Consider the following 16,927-nt stretch of genomic DNA (forward strand, 5'->3'; position numbering starts at 1 on the left):
TATTAATTTCAAAGTGCAATGCGGTGAATTGAAATTTCCACTGTTGGAATTAATTGACTCTTACCTCAATACCCGCAAGCAGTTTTTAGTAAGTAATTAAGCGAAGTCTGATTGAGAGGTATTGCTTTAGGGGGTTGCTACTATGTTAAGACCTCCATTAGTGACTGGCTGACCCTAGATTTTTTTATAATTACGCCTTTGTCGCCAAAATCTTCCAACTTTTAGGGGGGAGCGCGCAAAAAAATTACAACTTTTTTTGGTCAAAATGTTTCAAAAAGTGCATTAAAACGCGGTAAAATCTAACGCCCCCATCTACCCCCATCTACCCTTTCTCCCTCGAGAGGATCATCTTGGATCTGCCCCTGTGAAAGAGTCAGCAAGCGGTCGATACCTATACCGCTTTTGCTCAAACACGTGCCACCTATTGTATCATATGGCCAATTAGCAGCCAACTTACAAACAACTCATCAACCGCCGCAGAAAAAGAGGAGCAACCGAAAAAACACCAGCTGAAGTAACAAAATCAACAACGAATAAACAGAAGAAGCTGAAAAGATGTATGAACAAACCGCACATGAAATGCGTTCAAAACATTTTTTGCAACAAACTTCAAAATTATCACTTGGAATGTACAAAAACAAGTACTAAAGTTTTTCGGTTTATTGGTGCGTCAATTCAACATATGCGCCTGAATATTAAGCATGAGTCCCATATTGACTTTCAGGACTTTGATCCAAATTTAAAAAAAATCAATAATTATCCCAATTTGCCCTATTGTTATATTCATGTTGCTCCTTACAAACCTGTACAATTTAATTATTGCAATTCCAAATTGAAGTTCTGTTTATTCGCACCAAAAAAAAAGACTAAGTGAATGCAAGTGGATGCGGCAAAGTTTTCTTCGAAATTTCTTTTTCCTTATTTTCGATCCGAGAATTTGCGGATTGCAAAAAACGACTGCGTAGAAATTGTTTTTTTTTCTTCGGTTTTTCTTCAGGTTAATTACCATATTAAAAATCATTTTGGCAGTATCGAAGGATTAGGAAAATCATTTTGGCAGTATTGATTTTTTATAGTTTTTTTTGGTTGTTTTTTTCCTTTTTTTTGTTACTTTTGCATATAGTCGACCGCCTCACTACCACAAAATTCCCAGTTTTTGTACTTTTTTAAGATATCCATTTTCGGCCGACCGATCTAAGGTTTTTCTAAAAGCTACTTCCGCGAAATATATACTTTTTACTTTTCGTTTTTAAAAACATTCTCGTTTTGTTCTCGATTTTAATAATGTTCTCGTTTTGTTCTCGTTTTAATAATGTTCTCCTTTTGTTCTCGTTTTTTTTTTAATTCTCGTTTTTTTTAATAAAAAAAACTAGTTTTGATGGGGAGCGCGCGCCGAAAAAAGCATCTTTTTGGTCAAAACTTTCCAAAACTTGCCCAAAAACGGCTCTATGGCCTGTTTTCACAAAAATTTTGTCTTCAAGCGCACAAATCTTTGTCAATTAGGGTCTCTATGCTGTTTTTAAACCCACCAGAGAGAGTCTATGTATCTTGAATTACATAACATCATTTCAAAAGTAGATCTTGATAGAACCGGAAACTTGCTTTTCTAAATGCTGCTGTATTGATGCTCATGCAAAAATGATTTGATCTGTGACCTCAATCCGGGCCACGATCGCAATAGTGCCTCGCCAGAAAAAAAAAGAAAAAATCTGCAATTCAAAAATTAATCAAACTACAAAATTAAAATATGGAGATACAAAATAGCTCAAGTTTGCTTAAGCATTGGAACAGTATAGGTACCTATTGACCAACTTGTCAATTGAAATTAGTTTTAACTAGAAATTGTTGGAAGAAGATGAAAGGCTCATTTGTTCTCGGTTTTCTGAAAGCTATCAAAACCTTCTGGCAGTTGAATTTTCTGGTGATTTGCGATAAGCGTCTCTCCGTTGAAATTCTGAAGGTTATTTTGCCCATTACAGCATAATCGTTCACGCGCACTTTCGTTCTAATGTCTGCTGTTTCTAGTCCGTCCTCTGAAACGGTGTCGGAAAGAGTCGTGATAGAGTCATTTTTCTTATGTGTCAGTAGCGTCACGTTAGGTACAAGCGACTGTTTTTTGAGGTCATCATTTTTTGTAACACTATCGAAGCCTCCGTGATTATAAGACGAAGAATTGTAGACCAAATAAATCAAAATTTGGTACTCAAGTTCTTTTCGAGGTATTCTGTAAAAGGAAATATCCCGATTCCCGTCATTCATTTCCTTCATGTTGGACACCTGCCAATATTTTCTGGGAGCATCTGTCAGTCTTGGGAATGCTAGAGATTGTTGGTGAGGGGACAAAGACAGCGACACAGACGTGTTACCGCCTGGAACTTTGTGACTCAGCCGGATTTCAATTCTCCCGTCGTGTAAGCACGATTCCGATGATTCAACTTTAGCAGATTCAGGTGGAGAAAAATGTGACGTAATCTTTACAGGACATAGTAGCCGAGGAAGACTGATGAATTTATACTTGCGTAAGGTAAACGTGGACACCAACTGGTCACGTGATCTTATTTCTACATTAACCGGTAAAGGGGTCGTGAAATGGGTTTGAGTCAGCACCAGGAACCTCATGGGGTTTTCAGTTGAGGGGGAGGGGACGGCGAATGAACTTGATGAGGAGTTGGAGTTTGTTGTTGTTGTTATTGCGGTTGTTGTTGTTGTTGTTGCTGCTGCTGTTTTTGTTGTGGCAATGAGACTTGGAATGGATGAGTAATGTGTGAGGTGGGGTTGCGGCAGTGACACACTCCAAAGATGCAGCTCCTCGGGAGCCGTTAGGATCCTGGTTTCCGATGATGCAATAGCACTGTGAATTGTAGTGACCGGATATTGCAGCGTATTCCACTGAGACTGACTCATAATATCAGTCTGTGACAGATCCAGCGCGAACAACACCAGCTGGTAATCTCGATCATTCAGTAGCACCTGGTCAACAAATTGCCCCCTCGGATCTCGCGAGCAACTCACGTTGTACACAGTGCTTGACCTATATAACTCCACCCACGCTTGTCTGGGATGAGTCACTGCCACTTCCGTAATAGAAAAGGTCATGACCTCATTTGAACTTGACCCTTTTTCAGTTTGACCTAACATTGAGCTCAACTGCGAGGCGACTGCATGTCTTTGTGCGAATAAGTAGCTTCGGACACCACACCTTAAAGCAAAAAAGATATTGATGCTCACAAGAGTCATTTTCCCGTAAAACACTCGAGTATGCCTAGCTGTTCAAAAACAACCACAGGTCATTTTTCAAAAACAACCGAAGTTTCAGTTTTCAAGCGATGAAAGGAAAATATATATATTTTTTCAAATTTGTTCCGTTTTCTCTACATTTACAAAAAATTCACTTTAGTAATTTTGAAATATGATGGATGAAATTGTTTTCCAGATTGAAATTGGATGAAAAACCGTAAAAAAATTGTTTTTACGACGTGGTTTGTCCATTTAGCCAGTGGGCGTCAGAGGTATTTTCTAGTGCAAAAAGTCCCCGTATACATCAGAAACAGTTTGAAAATTGGATTTGAAAGTATTCGATGGAAAATTGAGGAACTGAACTAGGCCCTAATTTAGGTTTCTTTTCACCTGGAAAAATCAAAACTTTCTTACACTCTAATATAGAAGTTGATTGAAAATTCAATAATTTGTTAGTAAAATGCCAAAATCTTAGTCAAACTTTATTTGATAGCTGAAAATTTTTTGTATTCTTAATAAGACTAAATCTATATGCGGGCCTAGCTGAGATCGTTAGCTTTCCAACGAATACTTTTATTTCAAAGTTTCAAATTGCTTCTGATGTTCATTCACGGGGACTTTTTGGCTCTAAAAACACCTCGCCCTTTGGTTAAATAGACAAACCACGCTTTAAAACAATTTTACGGTTTTCTATCCAGCTATTGTCTTGAAAAGACTACCGACAAGTTTCAATGAATGGTTTCAACTGCGAGTAGTTGTAGAGAAGAAGGCAGAAACGTGAAAAAAAATTTAAAATTTTCGATCTTTTCATCGCTCGCGTGACTGTAATTCTCTAAAGGGGCAGACATTTTTTCCTAGTACAATGGAGGGGATAGCTTAATACATTCAAATATTTTGTACAGCTGACTCATATCATTTTGACTCAGAGTTTTTTTAAAGCTAACCATCCAGAGGCCCAACCCGAAGGTTATTTATTTAAGGTTAACTAAGCTACGGTTATCTTACAATAGCTGACCTTGTAAATTTCAGCGCACGTGCGATTTGAACCCGCAATCATAAGGTTGCTGGGCACAATATCACTACCGATGCACCACAAAGTCATTTTTACTTCATATCACAATAACAAGAAATCAACAATGCTAACTGATCGAAACCCTGGTTGGGTAGTTGCGCGAATACGGCGCAGAAGGCAATTGATGATTCATTGGTGAACGATTGCTTCTCCCCTGCTAGTCCAGAAAATCCTTGCTCTGACGTGGGCCAACTATATTGTAACTAAAACAAGGTTAGCCGGTAACTGTGCAAGTAGCACAGAATGTTTCTACCATAGTCTTGAAAAAATTTAAAAAATAAGTTTTTTGTCTTAACTAAAATGGAATTCAGATCGCTTTTTTCCTGCGTGGTGTGATAAAAAGTCAGAATGAAAAACTGGAACTTACGAAAATTCGACAGCCATAGTAAATTAGACAAAAGTTGTAGAAAATGACTGAGAAACAAAAAATATTTAAAAAAAATTCAAAACCAAGAAATTTTTTGAATTTTGAAGTTTTTAATTTCCATATTAATTAAACATTCAGGGCCAAAACTAAGCAAAATAAGCTATTGTAGGCCTGCTTGGTCGCATTATTCGCTCAATGTTAGACTAAAAAGTTTAAACGACTGAAAGGGTTTTCATATGATATATCCCACGACCAATTCCCAAAATTATTTGTGAATTCTGATTTTGCAACGAATACAACCAGAGAAAGAAAAAAACTAAAACATCTCCAAAGGCACACTTCCTCCCAATTTTTCATTGTTGAGGATTTACGATAGATCTATGATAGATTTAACTAAAGGAAAAAAGGAGTATAAGAAAAACTGTAGACAATTTTTTATAAGAAAGATAATAATAATGGTTGAAAATTCAAGCCAAAAACAGCTCAAAAAATTGTCATTTTTAAAGATCCTGATGAATTGTTTGCTTTTCAGTTTTGTTTTTCAAACTATGACTTATAAAAATTCGTTCGAATTTGATATTTTTTTTTTGCGACTTGACTTGATAATTTGTGTATTTGAAATTTAGAGGTTGAAATTAATTAAGGTTTTTGATCAAGATATTTTAGTTTCCTTGAGTCTTTCACACTTTTCCATCCATTCAATAATTTTATTTTGCAAAAAATCGGACATTATACAGGACTTCCATATAGCGAATTTGATGTTTTCCGAAAATTTATTGAATCAAAGTTCAAATTAATTTTAAACAAATAGTACTGAATGCTCTGATTAGCATTATTTTTCAAGTAAGTGTCGTTGTAGTGCGTGTTGTGGTTAGAGATTTATACAAACGCGTAAATAGTTAATGAATTCGGCATTATTGACAACAATTGCTTTCAAAAAAATAAGTAACAAACAAAAAATGGAAGAATATATTCTATGAAAAAAAGAATAACAAACAAAAAATATATATGAAAAAAAAAACAAAAAAAAAATAAATAAGTAAACAAATTAAAAAATGATGCTTCAAAAACTAGTTTTCCTGGTGTTCAATTGAGCATTTGACCACCTAAGTTATTGAACTAAAATTGGTCGATTAAATGCGAATTATCAAATTTTTCAAACCGGTTTTTTTTTTCTCAGCACAGAAAAAATTTTTATCGCGACCGAATCACGGCTTTGATAGATTACATCGTTCAAAATTTACGCAGGAATTTTTTTGTTGATTTTTGAAAAATTTTTTGAACAAAAGCTAAACGGATGAAGAATGGATCTTCGAGTTATCATTTTCACGACTTGAACTAAATACGAAAGTAAACCTGAGACGATCGTTCTGATCTGGTCGGTCTGTAAGTCGGGGCTTCCAGTTTGTTCTGCTGAATCAAACTAGACGGAAGTCCATGAGTGAAATACAACTGGAAAACTGTTTGCAGCTGAGCAGATTCCGGAAGCACGATCCAGACATCAAACATGACTGGACCAGGATCAACAGTGACACACGCTTCGGCTCTTTGCTCCTCCCCTCCCCAATTTTTGCTCTTTTTTTCATCGTCATTTGGCTCCTCGTGACTGTCAGAGTAGATCACGTATTTTGCGCTCTGTCTTTCTTGTATATTTTCAGCTGGAAAACATAAATTATAAACAAAATGAAAACAAAAAAAGTCGTCAGACAACATTACGCTCGTGGCAGAAGCTCATATATGTCATAATATCTCATTCATGCAATATGCTTCATAGTAATATCCGTTATGGCAAGCCTGCGCACTGTTTCAATCATTTTTCCTCCGTTTTTTAAATTTTTGTTTCAAGTTTTGAACATTTTTTTCGTTTTTTCGAAAAATTGTAAATTTATACAGTTCTTCAGTTCTGGGGTTTCAAAGAGACACCAAATAGTTCTATTTTTATAGATTAAATATCAAGCAAATAAAAGTCGGTTTGAAAACGGAACAAGACTGCTCGTATCAGGGCGAAACCCTGAATGTTTCGACTGCCTTTTAAGGTCTATGGAGCAGTAACAACATGAAAAAATTAATTCTAAAAAAAAAGTAAGAATAAAAGTAATTTGAGATTTTTGATAAAATCAACCCCCACACGCCATATAAAGGACAGAGTGATAAATTTTGCTCCTTGTAAGAAATCAATTATGGCAAAATAAGCTTCCTTCAACCAATTTGGAACGATTTCTAAGACGGATTAAATCTGCGCTTACGCGTTAATAGCGCGAAACATATTGTCCTAAATTGGCAAAATTGGCGAAATTTGCAATTGCTAAGCCCCATAGCTTTACGAAAAATATTTTCAGGTAGAATATCTTTTCAACTTTAAGACCGAGACAACAAAACTTTTTAAATGATACAAAAAAAATTTCGTCAAAAATGGCTAGTTAAAAAGTCGAAGTTTGTCTGAAGAAAAAAATCAACGCGAGCAGGGGCGGATCTAGGATTTTCTCGCGGAAGGAGGGGACAAAAATGTTGTCGATTTTTGCTTTAGGTCGACCAAATTGATTTTCTGAGCTCTCCAAATCATTATAAAGACCCCATTCTTACCAAATTTTCAACGCCGCAGGCGATTTTTTGAAAAAACAGGCCAAAAAAGGCGTTTTTAGGCAAAATTTAGAAAATGTTGTCTAGAAAATTGCGCTTTTTTGTCGCGCGCTCCCCCCTCAAAATTAGTATATACTGGCGCCCATGGCGCCTCTAGAAAAACTTTAGGGTCAATCAGTCAAAAATGGGTGTTTCAAAAAAGTACAAAGGGGGACCCTTTGGGTCGGCTGGGGGTCGAATCCACCGGTGGCCCCGAGTACAAATAAAAAATAATCCGTTACTTTTGTACGAAAGCCTGAACAACAACACGACGCATGGAAATCTGATTTATGAATTAAGTACGGTTTTAGGATCATTTTTTGATTCAACGGAGAAATAAACAAAGAAACGGCATAAGGACGCCAAACAGTGAGACAAGTGTTGAATGGTATGATTTGCAAATAAATGAAAAACAAGTAAATTTTTAATAATTAGCAAATGGTCGTCCGCTTTCTGTTATTTGCAAAGTAGTTCACGAGTTTTTTTAGAAAAAAAAACAGATCTAGTCTTATAAAAATTGATTTCAGCTCCTTGATTTGGATTAAGACTACGGTTGGTTTAAAGATTGAAATGATCTCTGGGTGGTAGGTCAGTAACTCGATGTATCAGTAAACCGAAAACGGACGGACCAGATTAGTAAACCGAAAATTAATGATTCAATTACGTAATCACATTAGCTAAAAACTGAGATTTTATACAAAATGACATTTTTTTCCTCAAAACAAAAATCGAATTAAATAATGAAATAAATTAGCTCTTCCCATCAGCCTCGTAGTTTTAAAATTATTGTTTCAGCCAGGGAAAATTTATTCTATAAATTTTTAATTCCGCAACTGATGTAGTTATTACGTAAATCGGTTTACTGATCTGGTAATTTACTGACACCGCGGGCTTCTGTATGCACCCCGATCTTTGAAACCAAAATTAATGACGAGAAATTAGGAGGGCTTACTATTTTAAACGATGCCGTCGCGACAACTCGCAAAGGTGTAGCGCTCCCAAAATTCAAAGAAACCCAAATCTAACAAAATCTGGCTCTACTTCGCTCACAATCGGACAGAGTATTTTATTGCGTGTGGAAAAGAGCTAAACTTTGCGAGTAGTTTAATTTTGACTTATCGAGTTATCAAGTCATTTTTTTGCGGTAGGGCGGGGGAGATAGGTGGGGGGGTGGAGGAAGGGGTGGGGGCTGTTCTGACCTGGGAAGTGGAACACTCTGATGTGGAATGGGGTGGGGGTGACACATGGCTGAACTGTAATACACACTCGGGACTGATTCACCCTGTCGCTCACATTAGCCTGCACTCTGTCCGCGAACTTGAAGCTGAACAAACAAAAGTTTTATCCAACCAGGATTGCATCATGTTTACAAACACCCCCCCCCCCCCATTACTGCAGAAGGTGGTAAAGTACCAATGTTACAAGGTGCAAATGTTCGTTAGATCTAATGATTCTTGAAAGTGAGTTTTTCTCCGAATGTGATCGAGACACCGAGATCTTAAAATGTTAGGTTTTATGCCAAAATAACCAAAACATTCTTTTTCCCCCCTGAATTTTGCAATTTAATTTATGAGTTTCTTATAGAAAAAACGAAAAAAAAAATTAAATTAATTTTGACTTACATGTTTTTGACTCCAGGATGTACTAAGACCTGCTGAGGCAATGGGTTAAAGTTGAAGTGCGTTGTCGCAAAAAGTAAAGGAAGTTTGGGAGATGAAAACATGGAACTCATTGAGGGGGCTCTGTAGCAGTAACATTGGGGAAGCATTGCACCGCAACACATCATTAGCGTCAACAGAACTTTTAATCTTAGAAAAATATACGCAATAATCCTTGTTAGTCCAAGTTTTTTTGACGTTGGGATCCGGGAGACCTCGACTGTCGTTGATGGAGTTTCACTAGAGACGTTTGGACCCCTTAGTTGGACCCCTTCAGCGCCTGCTCTTCTCTCCTCCCCTCTCAATGCTAAAATTGGGTGGGGATGAGCCGTTTCCGAGCTGCTATCAGAAACGTTTGCAGATTTTCGATTAAGAGTTCGAAGAGCAAGATAAGACAAGTGGAGTTTTGGTGCTTTAGAAGGTCTCTGGAGGTCTCTAGTCCGATTCAGTGACGTCTCTTTTTCGTTCATGGTAGCAAAAACGAGCACAAGAATTGGCACATGTTGTCCCAGTTGGCACTAATAGACAAATTCCCCACTATTTTCATAGTTCCATCTGGAGTAAATGGTGATAAATTCAGAATTGCCTTCAACCGGGTCAATGAGTCACCAACTCTCTTTCGATCTGAAATGAGCAATTGAAATATCAAATTCCAACACCTACCCACGTCGATTTCAAAGGAAAGGCAAAAGGTAACGGTTTTTTTAGGCAAATTTAACCAAATTGAGTAAAAGTTTCTACGGGAGCAAACGCAAGATTTTTCCGACATTTGAAAAAAAAAATTTCCGACATTTATCTTATTTTTTTTTCTTTGAACTTATCAGTTTTTCTTTTTCAACCTAGAACAGAAAAAAATATATGATCAATCACTTTGATTTTTCAAAAACCTCAATTTGCTTTTAGAGCATTGCTTTATATATGGTATGATACCCATATAGCTCGATAGCTCATACTTTTTTTTCATTTACACTTGGCACTTACGGCACATAAGGGATTTTTTTACAGAAAACAATGAGGGCATTGGGATTATAACTCATTTAAGCCTTTTAAACAAAACGCGCAAAAACCATCTCAACTCACTAAGCAAGATTCGGTGTCGCACCGTAAGAAGAACAATAATGATTGATCAGCGCGGAGCCTCGATTGTTCCGATTGCTCCGACTCTGTCGTTGATTTGTTTTTTTTTGTTTTTAAAAATTAGATCTTTCATAAGAGCGTTTAATTAAGACCTAGTAGCACAAGTAATCTCTCATTTTCTCTGAAAATCGAAACAACAAAATTCGCATGCTATGCAAATACTTTAATACTTTTTCTGCGCTTGTGGAGCAAGTAATTAAAAACTACCCGTACTGAATACAGATTTGGATTAAGTTAAATCTAATTTGAATCAAATCGATTAGTCATGTAAACTTAAGAAACTAAAAAGGATTTTCATTCGAATTAAAAAGAGTCATCCAGTAAACTTTGGATAAGTTAAGTATCTGAACTTGATAAAAATTAATTTGGATGGATTTTGGTAGCCACTTAATTTCACCTGAATCGAACTGAAATTGTACATGTCAACTTGGGGATTGAAAAAGGTGATTTTTTAGCCAAAAACCACGCTTGATGAAAACTTCTGTTGGATGAAACTTCTTTCAATGCCATTCTTAAGATCATCATTTTTAGCGCAATTTTACTGGGTGAATAAAAAATTGATAGTCCCGCATTGAATCAATTAGTTCGTAATGTGACAACTCGCAAGAAAAAACAACTCGCAATGAAAGACAACTCGCAAAAAAAATAACTAGCAAAATACTCATCACCGCAATATACTCACCAACGTGTTGCGAGCATGCCAACAGATGATAAGACTTTATACGAAGTTTAGGACCGGTTATCGCCTTAAGCCGAGAATATAAATTTCCAACTAGCTTCGAAAACTTGCGAGTTGTTGCTTTCCTTAAACTTTTCGAGTTGTATTTTGTTGCAAGTTTACTTTTATTGCGAGTTGATGCGGTTATCAATTATACAAAGTGCAAATTAACAATTAACAAAGTTTAGGACCGGTTATCGCCTTAAACCGAGAATATAAATTTCCAACTAGCTTCAAAAACTTGCGAGTTGTTGCTTTCCTTAAACTTTTCGAGTTGTATTTAGTTACAAGTTTACTTTTATTGCGAGTTCATGCGGTTACCAATTAATTATGCTATACAAAGTTTGCAAATTAAATTTTTGCATCCTATAGTTTTTTTTTCAGAGAAAGCATCAGCATGAAAGTTTCTCATTATGGTTTGTATAAAAAAATATTTAAAAAATGAATTTAAATAGATTTAAACCGATGCATATCAGCTTAAAGTTATCAAAGTAAAACTATACAGGAACAAAAATATGAATTAAAATCGATTTAGAACCGATACAAGTTGATTTTTTTAACGGTTTTGACATTCAAATTATTTCATTTTACAATTGATCCTGAAAGTGTTTCCCCGTTTTGAAGATAGATTAGTTTAAATTGTTTTAGAATGAATTCAAATAGATTTTTTTTCCGTTTCAAATCAATTTGGAAACAATCCAAGTGAATTTTTTTGGTTTTGAATTCCGATCAATTTCAATCGGCTTAAAAATATTTCAAATCCATTTTTTTTCAACTGAATACTTTTTTGATACTAAAATTGATCTTAATCAGTTTTTGTCAGTGTGGGTAGCTTAGAGTAAATCGCACGAATTTGAAAAAAAATGGATAATTTTTGCGAAGTCAGCCTGTCATTGTGTCAGGAAATTTTGTGACATTTAGTTTGAAAACCGGCAAAAATCAAACCCAATTCTCTCGACAGACAATTTTTTGAAACGTTTTTGGATTCCGAATCTCGACTGTTAGCACTTTAATGTGATGCGGCACTTGACCCATATTCCAACTTTTTTTGATGTAGTCGGGCGAAAAAAATAGAGACCAATTTTTTTGATTCATGCATCCAGAAAAAAGGAAGAAAGTTTAGAAAAACATTAACTGATTTGAAGAAAAATTTCAAGGTTTCAATTGAATAATTTTTGTCTCGAAACAGGCGCCAATCTAGGAGTTTCTCGAGAAAGGGGGGGAGGCGAATTTCAAAACTTAGAAAAAATGGCCCAAAAAAGACGTTTTTAGGCACTTTTTGGAAAATTTCGACCAAAAAAATCGCGTTTTTTTCGGTGCGCGCTCCTCCCTCAAAATTAGTTTAGATTGGCGCCAAAGGCGCCCTTTGAAAATTTTTAAGGTCAGCCAGCCAAAAATGGATATCTCAAAATAAAACAAAGGGGGGACCCTTTGGGTCGGCTGAGGGTCGAATGCCTAAGGGGAAAACAATGGGTCCGCCCCCCGCCCCCGCCTCCACCCCCCCTAAGTCCGCTACCTTGAATAACGAAGTCTCGAAACCTTGAATAACGAAGTCTCGAAACGTTGAATAACGAAGTCGGTTAAAACTTTGATGTAATGTTTTTTAACGAAATAAAAAAAAAATGGCATAGCAGGCAGTATTTTCAGGGGATAAAGTATATATGTATCACTGTTTGAGTTTGCCATCACTTATCAATAATTGAGTAGTCAGGATTCAGCAAAGTCTTATCAGAACTCCATTTACCTGCAATACCTTTTGCGTATATCTTATAGTTCTGAGAAGATATGAGCTGACCGCTTATGACACCGTTTGAGATCCGCGATGGTATGCTGCAAAATAATAATCGAAAACAGGTAACAAGAACAAATGTAAAAGTTACAGCAAGACGAGAGACAAATTATTCCTTCGCGTTTGATGTAACCTTGGCTGATTGAGAGCCCAATTTAATTCCAGATATATTTAGAACAAATCAAAGATACGACGTTTCTGAACTCTCAGATGGTTGACTTTAGGAGCGTGTTCGATTCTGAACAAACGATAAAACGCATATCGATGATTAATGATTAAAATTGACGTTGGAAACACCGAATGAAATATTGTCGGCAAAGGGTGTAATTAGTTTTTTTTTACAAAATTAGATTGAAATCTTTGATACCCTGTGGAGCTTATGAGTCTGTGAGTCTATCAAAGTCTGGTGTCGTTTCGGTCCAATGCATAAGATACAGAGCAAAAGAAAAGTTTTAGTCTGCAAAAGTACGAACTCAATTTCAAACAGGTGAGTTAACGAGTAATAAATTGATCAATCAATGGCATATTTGAGTTTACTTTTAAATTCTGGATTTGCTCGAAATTTCAAATTATTAAAAGCTTTATTTAGATATGTTTTACAGCATATATTGTCAAAAATATTCAGAAGTTTTGTTGTTTTAAATTAACTAAAACTTTTATCTGTTCAAGAAGTGCTTGATCAAATAAGTTTATTTGTGGGACAAATTAATTTAAATGAAATCAAAAGGTTTTTTTTTGTATTCATCGGGTAGGTACCCTACAAAAAAGTGATTTAACAATTAGAAAAACCTTAGCTTACTATCCAAGCTATCCGAACATTGACTAGTGGCTAGACTTGGCAAAAAACTGTTTAACTTGGATAGAAATTTGGATTTTGTAAAAAAAAATACGCAATTTACCTCGCTGATTTTTTCCAATATAATTATTTAGTACACGATTTAGTGACCGTGAAATATTGGGTCTATGTACAAGTATGGTCCACAGGTGGGTTTGGGATTTGAGTGCAATCAATTATTTCGTGCTGTGTGGCTATTCTATGTCCGAATCATAAACAACAAAAGAAAGAAGAGAGTCCAAAGACAGCTTGCAGTCACGTGACATCAAAGAAAAGATCTGTCGGATCTCAGACGAGTATGGTAATGTCATAAATAAATGAATGGCAATTCTGTAAACATGTTTAAAAAATTATAAATATTGACCAACAAATTCGAACTAAATATCGGTGTCCGGCAAATAAGACGACAGTTTTTAGGACGACTACCGTTTTTGCGTTTTTGATAGGAATTTAAGACGAAGCATTTCTCCAAATTCTGAGAAACATAATACGCTTAAGTTGGAACCGTTCATTTTAAATGTTTTAACGCTCATTTGTCGTCTTTAATGTCATGTCGTCTTAATGTCCTGTCATCTTAGTAACCTGTCATATCAAACAACACGATTCGCACCACGGGGCTAAGAACTCATTGAAAAAAGAAAATAACCATCATAGGAGCTGTTCTATCTTTATTTAGGAAAAAGTAATTCAATAAAAATTTTAACTTGATTTTTGATGGTCTTTGAGTTATAAATCATAATGGCTTTTTGAATCATACATAAATTATTGTTAAAAACTATCAGTTTTAAAGCTTCTCTCTTATAAGAGCTATAACAACTATGATCCTAAAAGCTTCAAAAAAGTTCAGTTGTTCGGTGCTCTCTAATATTTAGTAGCATTTGTGGGAAATCAAGCTTCAATGATTTCAAAAACGATTTCTGGTGTTATGATTTTCATAATTATTAGAAAATGAATTGCAAAAAACAGCAGTTTTGCTAAAGTTGTTTTTTAAAAGTCAAAAACATATCATTTGGCAAACCTGTAGTTGATTTGGTGTTCAAATCATCCCCAAGAATAATTCTTCTCTGAAACCAAATCTAACTTTCTTTGATGCACCATAATCCTCATTCATAATACAGAAGATAATAGTCTCATTTGATAATCATATTGCGATCGTCTATTTAAATTCTCTGAAGCATGGGTTCAACAAAACGAAAAGTAAAACTTGCTTCGGATAAAGATCTTAAATCTAGTCTTCAAATTTAGAAAATTGGAAACTTGACGTCTAGAATCGAAGGAAAAGAAGCGAGGCGTCGAGTCGTGAACAAAGGTGTGGCGATGATTATTGGAATCGGCAGCTAGATCTGGTCAACTCCTAATTCAAGGATAAAATAAGAAGTCCGGCACGCTTGAACAATTTAACCAAGAGCAAATAGGCTATAATTGAAACAGTTACTGCACTGCTAATTAGGCAGTGTTGGTGAAATAATAAATAACAATTGGCCTTCTGGGGTTAAGTTGAAAGTTACGGAGTCATAACCAATCGGGCTAATAAATTTGATGAGCTGTAAGATCTCGCCGACCACACGAAGGGCACATAAAAAGTGCAAAAAATGACAAAAAATTCAAACAGCCGAAAGTATTGTCATCCGACAACTACAGATCAGAATTTTGAAGCGAAATTCGAATGGTGCTTGTGGGTTAATCAATAACCATTCATTTGTAAAACCGATTGTTTCGCAACCACTGAGTTTGTTTTTAGAAAGTATGTTTCGACAAAATTTAGTTTAAAGTTCACGATAATTTATTTTGCGTAATAATGACAACATAATTTTTGTTTATCTCTTCGAAATTATCTCAAATATTTACCCAGTCGGTTTGTTGAACCATTAGAGATCTGCAGTAACTGCCAGTTTGCTGTGTCGGTTATGTATTTTGTAGGATACTTGCACTGGCTAAAATAATGATAACCTTGGACCAATGATAGGGGAGAAAGCGAAAAAGAGGGAGAGAGAAAAGGGGAGGGGGTTGACTGTCGGCGGCATAAGTCCACCCTTTGAAGTGTGGGCTTCGATTGGCTATTGAAGAGAAGACAGGGAGTAGATCTCGTTTCGCACTGATGAACCCAATTGTGACAGCTTTATGGGTGGTAAAATTAACCCTTAAAAATATATTTCCACCTCACTTATTTTCTGAATGCAAAACAAAATCACCAAGAAACTTCTTGAATCGAAAAAACTTATTTTAATTTCTTTCCTTCGTTCTAACAGAAGCTTGTAGAAACATCAAACGAATTATCTACAACCATTGCGAAAAAAAATATGTTTAGTTCTAATCAAAATGTGAAAGTTGAAACTTTAATAAGTTAATCTGAACACTGGCTCGGTTTAACCTCAACCGCTACCAAATGTACTCAGATATCAAAAACAAAAACTAAATTAGACCGCTCATTTTTACAACTTTGGGTTTCCATTCGTAATTAATTTCATCAAAATTACTTTGGCAAAATATCACTTTAGGAAAAAAAATCTTTCAATCGGCAATACTAAAATTGTTAAGGTATAACAAATAAGTTCTCTTATGTGCTTGATTCGTAATCGATTTTGTTATTATTATGATTCCTTCTGCTTTCAGACCTTTATGTTAAGCGTCCTTTTGTTCATTCTGGGATCATTTTCATTTTATTTCCACTGGGAGCAATTGTTGGCGTATCAGACTACAAAGTGCAACTTTGGTTTGGCCGACGAGACTGCGAGTTGCTATAAATATAATGGAATTTGTGTCAAAGAGGTTTTCAAAGATAAGCAAAACAACACCTTTGGGCCGCTAACCCAGATTAACTAAGCATACCAAGAACTTGAGAAGTTTGATCCCCATTGGTACATAGATACGTTCAAAAATAAAGCTGAACAACTATGTTGCAATACTGCAAAAACACGCATTCGTCTCAATTCTGCGCCCTTTTCTGCAAATAAACACGTGACACACTATGCGATTGGAAAGAAGAAGAACTAAATCCCCGCACTGAAGTTTCATCAATAATAGTAGATTAAAATGGTTTTTAGAGAACAAAATATTGGACTATATAACCGATTATAGAAGCCAGTTTTAAACTTAAATGCATTTTAAAGGGGCACTTAGCATAGTGGTAAGGCGTTTACTTTAGAATCGTCAGATCGTGTACTCGATCCCATGCCATGGCAATGATAGTGTGTGGGGACAAGCTCTCACTTGACCTCCAGCTTCAGGTCTACCACAACCTGACCAAATTTGGCTGCAATAGTGGTACCACGTGAAAGTTCTAGACGCACAAAAACGACCTCAGTCGCAAAAAAGAGCTTCGCTCAACAAAATAACACTGTCTGGAATGTGGGGAGATAATACAAATGGACCATCCTCGACAGGACTGTTAAAGGCCTACTGATAGATCCACTGCGATTCGCAGGGACTACATTATATTATTATTATTATTTTTGCTGGATTTCAATCGATTTTTTCTCATATTAAAATAATCCA

At 35.8% G+C, this 16,927-nt stretch overlaps 2 protein-coding genes across 5 annotated transcripts in view; one reads left to right on the top strand and one right to left on the bottom strand.

The window, feature by feature from the left end:
- Positions 1-16,927, top strand: part of LOC134848127 (copine-5-like) — a 546,303-nt gene that overhangs the window by 288,295 nt on the left and 241,081 nt on the right. The gene's annotated exons all lie outside the window — the stretch shown is intronic.
- Positions 1,754-14,934, bottom strand: LOC134848392 (uncharacterized). 4 transcript variants are annotated; one of them, XM_063865805.1, is made up of 6 exons: positions 14,451-14,934; positions 8,918-9,577; positions 8,495-8,619; positions 6,033-6,334; positions 4,382-4,512; positions 1,754-3,199 (listed from the first exon to the last, which is right to left on the bottom strand). In XM_063865805.1, exons 2-6 carry the CDS (start codon positions 9,421-9,423, stop codon positions 1,816-1,818), a joined length of 2,448 nt encoding a protein of 815 aa, XP_063721875.1. In that variant the 5' UTR covers positions 9,424-9,577; positions 14,451-14,934; the 3' UTR covers positions 1,754-1,815. The 4 variants fall into 4 exon arrangements, with proteins under 4 accessions (XP_063721875.1, XP_063721876.1, XP_063721877.1 ...); XM_063865806.1 differs by lacking the exon at positions 14,451-14,934 and adding an exon at positions 13,497-13,599; XM_063865807.1 differs by lacking the exon at positions 14,451-14,934 and adding an exon at positions 12,562-12,747.

This window comes from Symsagittifera roscoffensis, chromosome 6 (assembly GCF_963678635.1).
Source record: "Symsagittifera roscoffensis chromosome 6, txSymRosc1.1, whole genome shotgun sequence".
Taxonomy (NCBI): domain Eukaryota; kingdom Metazoa; phylum Xenacoelomorpha; order Acoela; family Convolutidae; genus Symsagittifera; species Symsagittifera roscoffensis.